Here is a 16,338-nt window from a genome sequence, read left to right on the forward strand (position 1 = left end):
GTTTGAAAAGCACATTCCCTCTCATTAGTAACAAAATACATGAATATTTAACTAAGGGACTATTATGACCAATTTAAGTCAGTAAACAAGTATTTACCAAGTCCTTGCTATGTGCAAAGTAGTATGTTAGCACTGGTACAACAAGACAGACTGTTCATTCCTTAGCCTCATGGAGCTATAGTTGTAATTTAAAAAGGAAGGAAGGAAGGAAGGAAGGAAGGAAGCAAAGGAGGGAAGGTCCGAAATATGGAGAAGACTAATAATGGCATTTTTCATGGCAGCATAAACTGATGTGATTCTTTTGACAAGAAATTTGGCACTATATCGCTACATAACATGATCTTTAAAAATATACATCTGCTCAATGAATTATTAAAAATCAAGGTACAAAATATATATTAGTATGATGACCATTATGTAAAAAAAGCTTATGCACAGAAAAAAATAAAAATACACATCAGAATGTATTCTCCTTTTTAATTCACCATTTTCTGAAGATCTTTCGTGAAGTCACATTGTGAAAAATAAATCAACCATAATTTGCTACAAAAATGCATTTTATACATTAGGTATTTTGCTGCATTCTTTGAGGTTTTTTTAGGTATATTTCCAAAGGAAAGTCTAATGAAAAAGTAAATCTTGTTTAAAAATAAGTAAATAGACCTTTTTCTTTATGACAACCTAAATTTTATCCCTACATAGTTGTAATAGTTTGTGAGAGCTGAAATCCCACAAAGTAAACATCTGACATCAGATTTTTATTTAAGATGATTTCAAAAGTGTCTACTTTCTCATAGAGATTTGTTTGGTCATAAAATGCCTAGAGGCAGACAGATAGAGAAAGGAAAAGCTTTTCAACAAACTCACTCTAACACCATTTTCTAGTAAGTTTACTGCTAAAGTGCCATTATAAAATCAAAGAAGCATTCATTTGAAAAGAAAAAAGAACCTCCCAATAAAATAAAGCCAGATGGACAAAAGAAAACCTTTCGAGTGCATTTGCCAAACAAAATAAGCATTGACAATAATACAAAAATATGAATAACACTAATACTGAAGTAAAAATAAGCCATTGTGACTGAGTGGAATGAGGAAAGGATATCAAGGACAAAATCTGGAGGAAAATCTAAACTAGAATGAGTAGACAAGAAACAAAAGCCACAAAGGAAGAATCAGAGAGCTAGAAGGCAAAATGGAGAGCTCAGCAGACAGACAAGGCCAGGAGCCCAGGTACCAGACTAGAAGGGGTAAGGAAACTGAAGTGTGCCCACTGGTTCTAGCTTTTGGAGGCAGGCTCTGGCATCAGCGGCTGCATCGGGGTGGGGACAGGGTAGGAGGGGGTAGGGCCCTGAAGCAAAGGCAGGCTATGAACGGCCCAAATTCGACAGGCTGGAGGGAGAGGGGGGAGGCATGGGGGAGGCAAGGGCTCCTGCCCCCAGGAGGACAAGAGGCATAGGGTTGAATTTCTGAAACTGCTGATACTAGACGTGGGCAGAAAGCTGCACACTGAAAAGCTCCCCAGCTGAAATTGTAAACCACAGATTTACCACAGCAGCCAATTTTTTTTCTCCCATATCACCAAAGAAAAGGAATGGCTGAATTGACATTTCCATGGAAGGTGGTGGTTAGCACAAGGGGCCGAGAGACAGAAGTCAGAGCATAGGTCTCAAGGGAGAAAGCAAAGAAAGGTGGCTGCACACAGGGAGAAAAGGGGAGATTCAAGCAGAAGCAACGGGAATAAGGGCACGAGAGGCTGGAAGTATAGACAGATGTCACCGGAAAGTGACATCCCTGAATGAGATTCCAGGGATGAATTCACTTAGGATGGCGAAGATTCTGCAAACAAAAAGGCATTCAAAGATTTCATTAAAAACCCAACCATTTTAAAAATCACAGTGCCATACCTCACAGCTAGACTCTTTAAAATAATTAAAAAAACAGTTAAAATATTGCTTTAGAAAACATAAGCCATATATTTACTTATATATTTTAATTTCATGAGAATAAATTATTATGTTTTTTTCTCTGTAAAATGAATAATTATGTAAAAAAAAGAAAAAACCACCTACAATACCACTGTCTTAATATAACTATTACTGTAGCAATTTTTAGCTTAGGTATAATCATATTGTTTATGAAATTCAATACCTGTTTTCTAATTAACTATATGTGTTTTAAGCCACATGCATTTTTCCATTTTAATTTTAACACTTGCTTGATATTTTTCCAAGTAGATTCTCAAAATTTATAAATCAATTCATCCATTGCTCATCTAATTTGGGGTTACCATAAATTATGCAGGGGTATAAATCAGCATGTATAATATTACACTTTCATGCCTGACCTGAGAAGTAGATAATTAAGTATCTGAAATGGGAAAGTTGTCCCTAAAGATTGAAAGGAGAATGGCAGGCTTATTTTCAGATGCACTATCTCTCGGGTCACTGACAAGCCAAAAGATTTACCTGGAAGAAACCTTACAAAACGTGGCATGAAATGAAATCTTGGGCAGCAGGGAGGACTGTCTTCAAACAAAGGACCTAAAGTAAACAAGTGAAAAGGAAAGAAAAAAATTAATAAAACAGCCTCAGGAAACAAACAATGCAACTTAATTCCTAAGATTTATGGTAACTACAAAAAAACAAACAAACAAACAAAAAACCACTAGAAGTTTGGGACATAAAACCCCATTCCCTTCTCCTCAACAGCTAAATCAATCATGTGGTAACTGCCACAAACACCCCATGAAGACTGCAGTGAGGACACTATCCAAAGTGAGAGCGGAATGAAAGCCCCAAGTATATATACAGTATGCCGTGTATATGGTAAAACTAGTTTCAGAAATTCAAAAATATAAAGATTTTTGTTGTAACTGAACTACTGCATGATATAATATGCTTGTATTTTCATTCCTTTTCATCTTAATCAATTTAAATGGAGAAAAAAAGAGAGAAACACTATTAAAAACTTGGTTTGAAAAGCCATTCATCAATATACTGTTTTAAAATAAATAAACTGATGTCTGCTGGAACAGAGGCACTTCCAGAGTGAACTATGATCCAGGAACCAAGTATCAGGCCTTGAACTGAGGTAGCTCACCGCGTATGTGTTGAGGGCTAACTGAAGTTCTATTTTAATAAACTCATCTTGGAAAAAGTTTACTAAAGTTTAATAGATTTAACATATTAACTAATGAGATTATCCCTGATGCACATACATGAACGTAGTTACTCATTATAACTGATACCATCTTCTTAGGTACCAGTTAGGTAACAGATAATGGTCATCTTCGGTAATGGACACTGTAAAACTGCACTAAAATAAGACCCCTAAGAACTTATCCATATCAAACAATAACAGGTGTTCCTATGAATAACACATTTTTCCCTGGGTATTTCAAAAATAAGAGAAATTTCAACTTTTATAGGAGTTTTTACACACAACCACAGCATTCTTCTACAAGTACTAAACTTTTCTTTAAACCCTATTTTATTTACCTTTAAGATTCCAGTCATACAATTCCAAAATATCTCTGAATAGGAATAATGAAAAGAGTTCAAGTCCTTTCACACAAAAATTCTGAAAAATAAACCAAAACCAATTTACTGTAGTACTGCAAATACATATTAACTGACAGTTAACGTGTTCTAGTCAAGTGTCTTTAAAAGAGTCTACTGAAACTATGCTAAAAACAAGTAATTTCCTAAAAAGTTTGGCCACTATCCTGTAACAGCTCATTGGCTTGAGACATTAATGAAGCAGGCAATGATGCCATTCGGATTCCTAAGAAAAGTCCTAAGGAAACGTGGCCCTTCCCAAAGTACAAATAAAATGATGTGAAATTTAAAAATTAAAGTCTCCTTTATGCCATATTTTTCTAACCCAACTATAAAATGTATCAGAATCTCCTGGAGACATTGTGTTAATTCAAATTACACACTGAGCAACCAGCTCTGATAGGCTTATCCCTTGTGCCCCCACCCCACCCTTCCTCACCTCCACTCACCAAACACACCCAGGATCACTATTAAAGAAGTCTCTCTGCCCCAAAATTCAAAATTTAATGAAGGCAAATAAACGGCTAAGAAAACTACAAAACTTTGTACCAAAATTTCTGCTGTAAACAAGCTTAACAGATGATATATTTGCAAGTGAGACTTGTCTCATAATTCTTCCTCCTACTTGTTTTGCTCAGGGTTCATAAATCACCCTGCGTGAGATCACGCCAGAAGTCATAAACTTTTACAATAGCAAATGAAGGCTTATGACCTTAAAAATCAAAAGGAAGCCAAAAAAGCCCTTCTAAGCTGAAGAATGAAGGGGCGGCCCTTTCTCTTTAATTCTTTTTGAAAGACAGGTGGAATTAACAGGACTTGGCCAGGATGAAATAGGTGCACACGAAGCATGCGTGTCATGCTCATCAATCCCCCTCGGTGCTCTGCTGCCCTCGACGGAGCTGTGCCGTTAAACAAGGTTTGCAAGAGGAGTTAGGGGCTCGGGAAATCGACCCCGACTCCAATACAATGTTAAGTGCACGAGCTTGTTTGCTGTCTAGTTGTTATTTCTTCGTGTGATTTGTTGACACCACTAAATTCAAGATCAGGCAATGAATCATTCTGAGACTCACATTAATCTTGCTTTGGAATTTTAAACCTCTTGCATATATTTAGATAAATCTGCTGCTGAGCATCCGCAGTGAAAAACAATTAGGAAAAATATGTAAATATATGGGAAGAAAAATGAACCAGACATTGATCTTGTCACTGGAGATAATGAATAAGATTATTCCAACAGCTATCAGATTCAGTTTCAGTTTTCTAATTTCCTCTCTGATAACAACCAGTAACCAAAAGCTGTCCTCTGTCCAAAACAAACTAGAAACAGATGTAAAGTTACTATCAGTAGATGCAAAATGAGGAGAAATGGGTTCAAAAACAGGTCAGTAAGTTGGAAAAATGACCCAAATTGTAACCTTGCTCCTAAAGCTACATCTGACTAGTCACACCTGACCGGCCCTTTCAACAGTGAACACAATACATTAAAGGTATTCTTATGGCAAGAAGCTAGAAACGGCCAAGTTCAATGCTTTAAAGATACGTGTGGAATAAACAAAAGAGCAAACTGCATCAAACTGTTAAATAATCTTTTCCCTTACCTCAGGCATCATCTCTTCAATGAAATGAATCGTGTAGTCTATGTTGAATCGAATTACTTTACACAGCGGAATCTGCAGTGATAAGAGTGAGATGTTCAGTTCTGAAATACCTTCCTGCGCTCACACTGTACATGTGTTTTGCCCCCTGACCTACGAGGCCATGAACCAAATGAGAAAGCTTCACCTTGATCTGAGCTGCTAACAATACTGAACACAAAGCTTGACCACAACTGCCAGATTTTAGTAGCAAGAAGCCAGCTGACTGGGCCTCTACAGGAAACCTGCATGATGTTGGTGCTTAATTAACTGTATTAGCCACAGCAACACAAACATGACAAGAACTCATTAAATCAAACATATCACCTTTAAGAACTAATAAAACTACAATTAAATACCCCTTTATCTCAGGTTTTTTAAATCTTTCAGAATCTCCGGCTCTCCCGGCAGATAAGCGATAGGAGGCTGACAATTCAACAGTTAGAGATTCGTGAGCCGTCGAGGTACACGCTACTCTTACCGCCTATCTGGCTCCAGAGCAGAAGCAGTCATAGTAATAAAGGGACTAGCTAACACTTCTTGAGCTAGGCACTGCTGTACTGCCTCACCTACCGTTACTCCTGTGCCCACCCCCTGGAGGCGGGTACAGCTCCTCTCCCCGCTGTACAGTGGAGGAAACAAAGGCAGAGTCATCAGGTACTTGGCCTAAGGTCACAGGCAGCTGGTGAATTCGAAATTCTTGCTTTAGACTCCAGCTCTAAGCCACTGGGATACCCACCTCTCTAATACACACGTATGTGTGAAAACGAAGGAAGGCTGAGATGAAATAAATCCACATGTCTTCTTTTACCCATGTTTCATCAGACACTTGCCCAGTGCCTAGATTGAACAGGTTTTCTGTAAGTATACTTATGAATGAAGGAAAGGATGAGAAAAAGAGGGTGTGCGGTTACTGCAGTGGCTTGGCTGACTAGTGGAGGAAAACAATAACTCAAAAGCCCTAGAGATGTGGTAAGTAGGCTTTTCTGGCCACTCAATCTATCCATAAGACAATTTCATAGATATATAATCATTTTTCCAAACCATAGCAATCAGAAAGAAACAAATTTTAACTGCACCAGCAAAAGGAATGGTAAGAAAAACAAAGATAGTCTTATAATGCCATCTACTGGAAATCTTTTTCTCAGAAATGAAGTTTAGTTCTTAGGTGCTTTTTCTTTTTTCTTTTTTTTTTTAAAGATAGTGGCTAATTTGAGTGAAATTCATAACTAACTTTAACAAGAGATCCATTTTCAACCTCTTCATGGCAATGAGTTCTAAACCAACCAAAGCAATGTATGAAGGCCACTATCATTTTTAAGGTCTTCTTTATTCCTACAATCATTTAAACATATTTGAAAGCTATAAATTTGTGCAATTACTCATATTTTTAATACAAATTTTTTGCTAACAACGCTAGATTTATAGTTACTCTAAAATAAGCCACAGCCCCTAACATTTAAAGAAAAGTAGAGATCTAAAAGAGGAAGAAAGGCATACAAAAAGTATAAATAGAATACAATACAGTGTGACTTAGGAGTGCAATTAAAAAACAAATAAGCAGAACAGAAAGTATTAAGTGCAAAACAACCAAAGAGGAGGGAACATCTGAGTTAAGTCTTCAAAGATGGGGAGGGATTTCCCTGGTCATCCAGAAAATTAAGTTGGAGAAGGGCAGGAACAAGACAGAGAGAAGGGAGCTGGGGGAAGAACAGGCCGTTAGTTCATCAGAAGGAAGTGCACAGAGACAGAGAGGCAAGTGATTCTTGACGGGAAAGTAGGAACAGTATTATGCAGACCTTATAAACCATGGTAAGGATTCAGGGCTTATCCTTACAGCAGTGAGAACTCATTCAAGGGCTTTAAGTGAGAGACTATCATAGTTTATGTGGATGGGCTGCTATGTAAACAGGGTGGGAATGGCTCAGAGGCGAGCAAGGCAAGAGACCAGAAGGCCAGACTGGGGTCTAATGAAATAGTCCAGGAGCCAAATAAAGAGAGGACTACAAAGGAGAGGGAAGAATTTAAACACAGGAGATGTGAAATACACAGTGACTGTTCTGATGCGGAAGTAAGAGAGAAGAAAGAATAGAGGATAATTTCTAGGTTTCTGGCCTAAAGGACCAGACAGATCACAAGGAATACAAAGAAATTCAGGCGGAGTCCCCTGAGTACCTCAAACTCAATATGTGGATTAGATGACGAGTTCAGTTGCACACAGGTTGAGGGTGAGGTCTCTGAGGGGACACCAAGGTGGGGATGAACAACAGGCAATCTGAAATGTGAGTGCGGGGTAGAGCTGTATGTCACAGCCATCCATATCACCATCAGAACACGTGCGGGAGGAGAAGCCGTGGGTGAGACGGCGCCGTTCGGGGAGAGTGTACTCAGGAGAGAAAAGGAGCACCGCCCTCAGGAACAGTCAGGAGGCCACAGAGAAAGAGCCAACGTGCGAACTTTACTCCTCCCACCATGTGCAGAAGCAGTTCTGCTGGATGACTTATGCAGTTCATCCTTTCTCCACATTATTTCAACTAAAGTCACTTTTGGCGATTCCTTCTTTGACATCCTCTCTTACATATACTTTATCTCCTTTGGGCCCTTGTCCATACCACCAGAGCCCTTCTCAGACACAAATTTGGGAAGGCAGAATCTCCTTTTCTATTCAAACTTTCATCTCTCTCTGAGACTCAAAGAGAACTTGTCATTTTCCTATGTATTGGGGGCTCAGTTGATTGAGTGCTCAATTGGCCAATCAAATAATATAAATGCCCACTTTCATTTCTTAAAACATGTTTGACTACTGACTGACACTAACTCCTACCTCATCCCACCAAAAACAAACCAAAAACCCCTCCCTAAATGTCTACATTCTAACTCTCTCACTGAATGACTAAATCCAGGGCAGGGAGGCCACTGGAAATGGTCAACTAAGGCAGGAGAGAAATGACTGTGGAGCATCCTTGTGCTTTTGAGGATGGATCATAAGATACTATGCACGTAACACGTACACCTATGTAACTTCAGTTATGTTGTCAAAGTCCTTAATAACATCAGGTGCCATGGTAATAACAAATGTACTACATAAAAGGATAAAATTCTCCTGGAATGCTCTATACTTAGCCAACGTGACTTTCAATCCACTTCAATTCAAGAAGACCTTAAGAGAACTCATCAGAACTAGATTTGGTTGAAATTCTAACATTACCATCATTTGCATGCCCGTCTTGCTGATGCGCTCTCTCTAGCAAGAAAATGAATCAGAACAGTAAAGCGATTTAATAATTCTTTTTCTTGGGAGGCTATTTCAAATTCAAGAAGCCTTTGATGGATCTAATTCCTATGAACTGTACAACACTCAGCTTAAAACTCGATTTATTTTATCAATATCTCTAACAGAAATAATGGGGCTTATCTTCTCATTACAGAGCTAAGTTCTCAAGTTTTTAAGAACTCAAATATTTATAAAAAATACATGCTGAAGCCAGGAATTTTTCAGTACTATCTTTTATTTTATAACAACAGTAAAAACTGCAATTCATTTAGCACTAGCAGCCTCCCATTGCCAAACCTTTGTGCTGAGGAACTTTAATAAAGCTCAAAGAATCACTCGTCCAAGGTCACATAAATATTGAGAATTAGTTAAACAAACAAACAAACAAAGAATTAGAAGAAAGACTCAAACCTAGGTCTGTCTGATATCTTACCCAAAATAATAAGTGCCAATGTGTACTGTGTACCAAACACTGTGATAAACACTTTTCGGGTGTCATCTCACTTATTTTTTACGAAAGCCAGTAAGACTGTCACAACTAATACCTCTGTTTTACAGATGAGAAAATCAAGGTTTAGAAAAATTGCAATGTCAAATCACACGGCTAGTAAGTGGAACACAGCAATGTTTAAACCCTGGTCTCTCTCAAACTGTACTGTTTTCCTTCTTTAAGGTGATCCTGAAAATTAAAGTGAGATCTGTATTACTTGTAGGGAATTAATAGATAAGATAGGTAATTTTTAATGTTTTCATGGTAACTAAATTTCTTGTATCTGCAAGCCCTCTGGGGGAAGAAAAGAGAAGTACTTATATAGGGTGCAGTTGGATTAGATGACTTTTAAAGGCCTTTCCAACTCTAAGACTATGAGATTTGGTGTAACAACGGGTTTGAGTGCCTAATCAAGACGTTAAAAAAAAAAAGAAAGAAACCTTCAAAATTAAAAAACTTCCTAGTGCCTGTTCATAAAGATTAAGAACAATTCAATACAAAATTTTGTAACTACGTATTGTGACAGATGTTAATTAGACTTATCTTGGTGAGCATTTCACAATACATACAAGTATTGAATCATTATGTTATACACCTGAAACTAAATAATTCTATATGTCAATTATACTTCAATAAAAAATAGTGCAATATTAATACTTTTCTATATTATGGTCCACCCTAGAAGTAGACATCATATGTATTATCAAATAATTTTATTTTTACATTTACAATGTAATCATTTTCCCAAAGAAAATTCTCTAGGATAAAATATTGTTGCATAAAGAAAATCTCATTACGAAAACAATTTGTTTTAAATTAGTATCACTACTACAGAATCATGTCTACTAACAAAAAGTAATAATAGAAAGGAATAAGATTAAGCGAAGATTTTATTCCTCACCCTCCAATGGAACAGAATTTCATGTTTTAAGTAAACAGTACTAAAATAACTTTTCAAACTGCAGATGTAATTTCTTATAACCAAACCCAAAAGGATTAAAGAACATTCTGTTTTGATGTAAATACACCAGAGCTATAATTCAATAAGTTCTACAGCAGCGTCTAGACTGGGTAAAGCATACAGCTACACTCCCTTCCTGAGCCAGTGAATTCCACTCTACGTCCAACTGGAGTAAGCAATAAGTAAAACAATTCCCAAGACTGCCAGCTTTGAGACAGAAAGATTTTGACTCACAGACACAGAACTTCCATTTGAACCGATTACCAACAAAGCAGCCTTAATACCTGTATAAAAATATCATAGATCTGTATGTCAAAGTCTCTTAAAGAAGACGTATTCCTGGGATTCAAAAGCAGAAAGCTGTATGAAATCAATTCAGGCTCCAGATATCCTGAACAAGTTCTGTTTCATTATCTATTGCTCAGAGACTAAATAATAGCTTCTCCTTAAAACTTTCCAACTTTCTTTTGAAGGACACCCAACCCAAAATAGCTTTGACACATTACTCCACAGTTTATCCTTCTTTTTCAGTCTTTCACACTCTCAAAATGTTATTCTGACACACGTTTACTTGCACCATTTACTGCGGACCAAACCTGTGACTTATTAGCACAGATGTCACACTCCCACCTGACACACACTGCCGCTAACTTCCTGCAGCTCAGGCAGAGGGACGCAAAGTAATTGTTACTTAGAAGTCAGATGAAAAGAAACTCACTTTGACTTTCAAAAAGAAAGAATTAAGGGAAGGAAGGGGGCACAGGGAAAGAGAAAGCCAGCCAGTTAGCACATACTTACATTGGTCAGGGGGGCATGTGCAAACATAGAAAATCCTTCAAATATATACTCATGATCATCATATTCTATAACAGTTGGCCTGTCAGTCTAAAGGCAAACAGAAACACAAAGTATGAATTAAACAGACAACATGATTTGCATGTGCAGAAATCCAACAGGACACAAAGCAACCAACAGGAGAGATGTAAGGACTCCTTTTAACATTTCCCCAAACATCAAGGAGAAACTTTATACAAAAGTTCAATTCTAGCTGGAATTTCCTTGCTTGGTAGAATTCTCTGGCTTCAGTAACACTGTGTACTAGACAATCGATAATGTTTATTACAGGTGCTGTAAAGAAACGAGGCTACAAGGCTTTATCTTCTAGGAACTCACCTTATTTACTCCCACAGTATCACCAGCCCTGCTCTTACTGAACTATATATACTTCTGAACTAACAGAAGTCCTAGTGAGAACAAGATAACAACACAGTCAACCCAAAGCTCAAAGTGGAGAAGATTCAGCGTCACGTCAGTCAGGACTGGCAACAGCCTGGAAGGCTGTGGAAGGCCCCAGGGTGCCAGAAGCTCATCCCTCCCAGCTTCATTTCCAGGCCCTGCAAGGAGAAGCCAACCCACCAAACACTGTAAGAAATAAGTGCCCGCATAATGTCAAATGTCAAGGATCTTAATCACCTGAAAATTGAATTTAACTAAAAGATACAAATGTTGATATGAGGCTCTCTTCTTTACACTATTCTTATAGCCTGCCATTTTTAATCCTGGATGCTAAACGTGGAGATATCAAGATTGGTAACCTAGAAGTTACGTTTTCTACATAGATATTGAACATTATTCTTTTAACATTTTAAGTTCTTAAGGGGGAACCAAAGAATATTCAAATGTTATTTGTTTTCCAATATTACTGTTACTTCCCACTTAAACAGCTCAACAAAGCTATTCTAAACTGAATATAATGAAAGACCTCTAGTGAAATAACAATGGTACAGCCACTTCGGAAAACAGTTTGGTAGTTCCTCAAAGTATTAACCATAGAGTTAACACACAATCCAGCAACTCCAGTCCTAGACTTACACTTAAGGAAAATGAAAACATACATCCACACAAAAAGTTGTACACAAACATTCACAGCAGCATTATTTCTAACAGCTCAAAAGTGGATACCATCCAAATGTCCATCATCTATTGAATGGATAAATGAAACACAGTATATGTCCATACAATGGAATATTATTTGGGCATAAAAAGGAATGAAGTTACATATTACAACATGGATGAATCTGGAAAACATTATGCTAAGTGAAAGAAGCCAAAAAGACCACATATTCTATGATTCCATTCATATGAAATATCTAGAATAAGCAAATGATAAAGACAAAGTATCTTAGCTGTTGCTGAAGGATGCGGGGTGGGAAAGAACTAACTGCTAATGAGTACGGGACTCTGTGGGAGATGATGAAAATGTTCTAAAATCAGATTGTGGTGATGGTTTCACAATTCTGTGAAAAGACTAAGTATCATGAAATACATACTTTAAATGAGTGAGTTTTATGGTCTATTAATAACATCTCAATAATACTGTTAAAATAGATAATTATTAATAATCTAATACTGAAATTACAATCTCTTGACAATGCAAGTAACCGGAATTAATTAATTTTGTACTGAGAAAAGGCAATACAGCAGAGTGGAGCAGCATATAGCCAGGCACACTGGAGTCAGTCTGCCTAGGTTCAAATCCCCACTGTGCCCACTTACTGCCTGAATAATCCTGAGCAAGTTGCTTAACCTCACCTGTAAAACATGGACTAGTGCCCCCTCTGTATAGCGGGGATAAAAATATCCACTTCATCCATTTAAGGCTAGTAAGTTAACACATGTCAAATATTTAGAATGGTGCCTAGGAGCATAACCAACAAACATTAGGTATTATTATCACTGTCATAAAAGCTATATTTATGAGTCACTAGATTAATATATATAAGTTATTTGCTGTTTTTTAAGAGATGCTCAAAAGTTCTATGCATTCTTCCAACTCCATGGCTCCAATGAACAGCTCCCTAATTCACCAGCTATTTATTAAGGGGTACTCAACAACATAAATGAAAAAAGATACAGAAAGTAGTATAATGAAAGTAAGCCAAAATAAAAGTCATTATGATAAAGGCCAATGTTACCAGCATAAAAATAAAATATTTTTACAAGAAAGAACATATAAGAACTGCATCCATACTTAGCCTATTCACCTTTCAACTTATTTACAAACATAGAATCTATTTACATGTTTAAATAAATGAAATCTGATTTTGTTAGGAACTTACTAAAAAGTTTGTAGGAGGTGAGACTGTAATTCGATAGTGGAAAAGTCTGCCCGCATTGTTGGTCATAGGACGACAGGGTTTGATAGCCTGAGGGGAAAAAACAAAAATGAGTTTAAGGGTAAAGCAGCAAAATACTGTTATCTAAAAATAGACTATTTTCTAGATACACATCTGACAAAAGGGGTTTTAGGTGTGTTCCGCCACAGACTGGTAAGAAAGAACAGTATTCATTCTACCATTAACAAGGTAAAGAGGGTGGCTGGTTGCTGGTTATTCAACATATTTCCTCATGTGCAACACAAGGGGTTTGGACAACATATAGATCTTTCTAGATCTAAACTTCCATGAAAGTCTTCCTTTCATTTGCAAAATAACACAATAATTGACCTTTGGCTAACCTCCCAATAAACAGAAAAAAAAAAGCAAGAAAAATAATCTCAGAAGTCATAGCAGTAGGCTTTAACAGGGAAGGAGAAAAGTGAAAGGATTAAATATGCTGAGTAAAACAGAAGGAACCAGAAGTGCAGGACGCACAAGAGGCGGTGGAACAGAATCCGCACAGACAGGAAAAGGAAAACAGCGAGCATTAGAAGCATCTGTGGTATCTCTGGGTACGTGGTGATGTGCGACCCAGACCACCTTTCGAGTGAGGACTTGCTGCCCACTGTGAAGAGCACGGGCAGCAGAGTATCCAGCCGCCGGCTCTTTCAGGATCTGTGTCGCTGCAGAGGCCCCCCCACCCGACGTCAGGTGTGTACCGAGCGAGGCAGGGGTATGCAGGCCCAGCCACTGCAGCCCAACTTAAAGGCAATACTCATGCCTCGAGTTGATGGGGGCTTTGTTGGGGCTAATTCACGGGTGGACTAATCCCTCTGTCCAATTCTGCTAACACCTTCTTCATTTCACAGGTAAAGTTCCCTAAGGAACATTTATGCACCCTAAATTTCATCTTAGCATCGGCTTCTGGAGAATCCAAGGTGTGACAGTTGGTATCAGAAGTGATCCAAGAAAGCAGGAGCTAAGACAGGGTTTTGGAGCTGAATCACTTACCATCCAATTGGCAATGAGGAGCCCACCATGGAGGGAGATAGAGCACACGGCCCCTGGCACTAGGTAGCATGCCAACTGAAACTCTCAAAGATGCTCAATGGGGAGACCACACCAGAGGAAGCAGTGCAATGCACCAGGTGTTTATGAGAGAATGGCAGCTGTAAGGATAATGGGATGAATGACTACTGCTAAGCACCACTGATGCTCTGCCAAGGTCCTCAAACATTAGTGTGTCTTGATCACCTGCAGGGCTTGCTACCTCTCAGACTGCTTGCTCCGCATGCCCAGAGTTTCTGATTCGGCAGCTGAGGCAAGCTGAGAATTCTGCATTTCAAACAAGTCCCCAGCCCCAGGCAATGCTGGTATTAGTCAGAAGGCCTCACCTGGAGAACCACTGCTCTACAGAAATGGAACAGCAGAGGAGGAAAGGCAACTGGAAGCCAGATGTGAAAGCCAGAGGGCCTGCTGAGGGCACACAAAGACGTTCCTATCACCTCAGTGAGAGGTCAGAGAGGGCCAGGATCAGGCCCAGGGCTTACCTGTCAGAGTGGGTGTGTCTTATGGACTAACTACCATCCAACAAGGTAGGTCTGCTATGCCAAGGTCAGGGATAAGGAAACCCAGGATGAGGACATACAGGTTTTGATTCTCCATACTCTCTAAACCTTCTGCCTCTTCAGAGGTGGCCCATTCCTGTCTATTAAGAGCGAGCACTCACCCGTCTGAAGACAATGAAAGCCCGTGAAGGCAACAATGTCCTCACCCCCGGCACTCAATTAGTCTCCTCTCGTGGCCAACAGAGCTACAATTAGCGTCATTCCACAGCATAACTGGTTTCACCTTTCACAGCTGGGGACGCGCTGAGAGGAGACACACTATTCCAGAGGACCTGCAAGGAGCCAGCACCAGAAGGCACACATGCGGCAGCAGGAGTCCACACAGGACCAGATGCTGGGCGGGTGCGATCAAAAGGGCCAGAACATACAACTGGTCAGGGAAGAGTTCACTGACTTGGGAGAATTCAGGATTCAAAGACGTCAGGATATGCTGGGAACTCCCTACTAAGATGTCTCCTAAAGCATGAAGAAACCACAGCCTGTGCTGAGTAAAATGAAAGAAAATACCAAAATTGCCATGACAGACAGAGGAGGAAGGAATGCGAAGATTCAAGGAAATGGGTACATTGGGATGGACGTAATATCTATGACTGAAAAAGATACCAGATAATCACATCCCATGGGAAGTCCCTGGGGACACGCCATGGACCGAGGCTGATAGGAATGTGCTATGAAGGAGCATCAGCACCCCAGGAAGGCCCGTGCTGGCCTCCTCTGCAGGCTGGGCTGACAGTAAGAGCGGTGGTCACAGAGCAGAGCTTGCTGACAGCAACAGGGAGGTCAGGACTCTGAAACAAGGGAGGCCAGATGATGGGGCTAATTATAAGAAGCCAGGTCACTCAATTATCATTATGACCAGCAAGATCGAAGTGGCAGCCAAAGGGATCTGATCCACAAAGAATCACAGAAGTGGTTTTCACAATATGGTGTCCTTCAGTACAAAATAAATGAGTGGTTGACAAGAGTACTACCTTAGTTTGTACCAACACAAGAAATTAAGAAGGGATACAAAGAGACTTCAGGAAGGCAGGTTACTCCAATTAACAGTCATGATCCCTTGCCCAGTTCCAGACCTGATCAAGTTACTAAACTCAATCCATTGACTGAAGAGGTGGCCAGATCCCAGGAGAAAGGGCCTTTCAACACTACAAGCAAAAATGGTCACAACAGTCCTGTCCTTCCTCAAAGAGGCCTATGGCCATTGTTCCCAGATAACTACTCACTGGGAAAGAAAAAGCCAGAAAGTTCAAGGAGTACCGAACGCAGCATCTGAATCAACTGATACTCGGAGGCTGAATGTATCATCCTGGTATTCCCGTTAGAATGGGGGATATGAGGCAAAGGTAGTAAATGAAATCTTGGTCAAGGTCTGGATTACAGTTGGTCCACTGAGTCCAAAGATCCACCCAGTGGTCATTTCCCTGGTTCCAAAATGTATCACTGGAATTGACAAAATTGGTAGATGGTGCCACCTCACACTGGGTCCTGGATCTGCGGAGTAAGAGCCATCATAATGGAAGGTATGCGGCAACTGATTTGCTGAATATATTCTTTTCTATCCCAATCAGAATGAGGACCAGTCCTGATCAGAAGTGGTTCACGCTCACATGGGACAGATGATATGGGCAGTTTTGCC

At 39.3% G+C, this 16,338-nt stretch overlaps 1 protein-coding gene across 6 annotated transcripts in view; it reads right to left on the bottom strand.

Moving 5' to 3' along the window:
- Window positions 1–16,338, bottom strand: part of DROSHA (drosha ribonuclease III) — a 104,228-nt gene that overhangs the window by 62,905 nt on the left and 24,985 nt on the right. For all 6 annotated transcript variants that reach the window (XM_032470559.1, XM_032470551.1, XM_032470555.1 and 3 more), the window contains 5 exons: window positions 13,036–13,122; window positions 10,715–10,801; window positions 5,156–5,227; window positions 3,498–3,579; window positions 2,466–2,540 (listed from right to left, as the gene is read on the bottom strand). In XM_032470559.1, the coding sequence (XP_032326450.1) occupies window positions 2,466–2,540; window positions 3,498–3,579; window positions 5,156–5,227; window positions 10,715–10,801; window positions 13,036–13,122 (403 nt within the window). The remainder of the gene's footprint in view (window positions 1–2,465; window positions 2,541–3,497; window positions 3,580–5,155; window positions 5,228–10,714; window positions 10,802–13,035; window positions 13,123–16,338) is intronic.

The sequence above is a fragment of the Camelus ferus genome, chromosome 3, assembly GCF_009834535.1.
Source record: "Camelus ferus isolate YT-003-E chromosome 3, BCGSAC_Cfer_1.0, whole genome shotgun sequence".
NCBI classification, from domain to species: Eukaryota; Metazoa; Chordata; class Mammalia; order Artiodactyla; family Camelidae; genus Camelus; species Camelus ferus.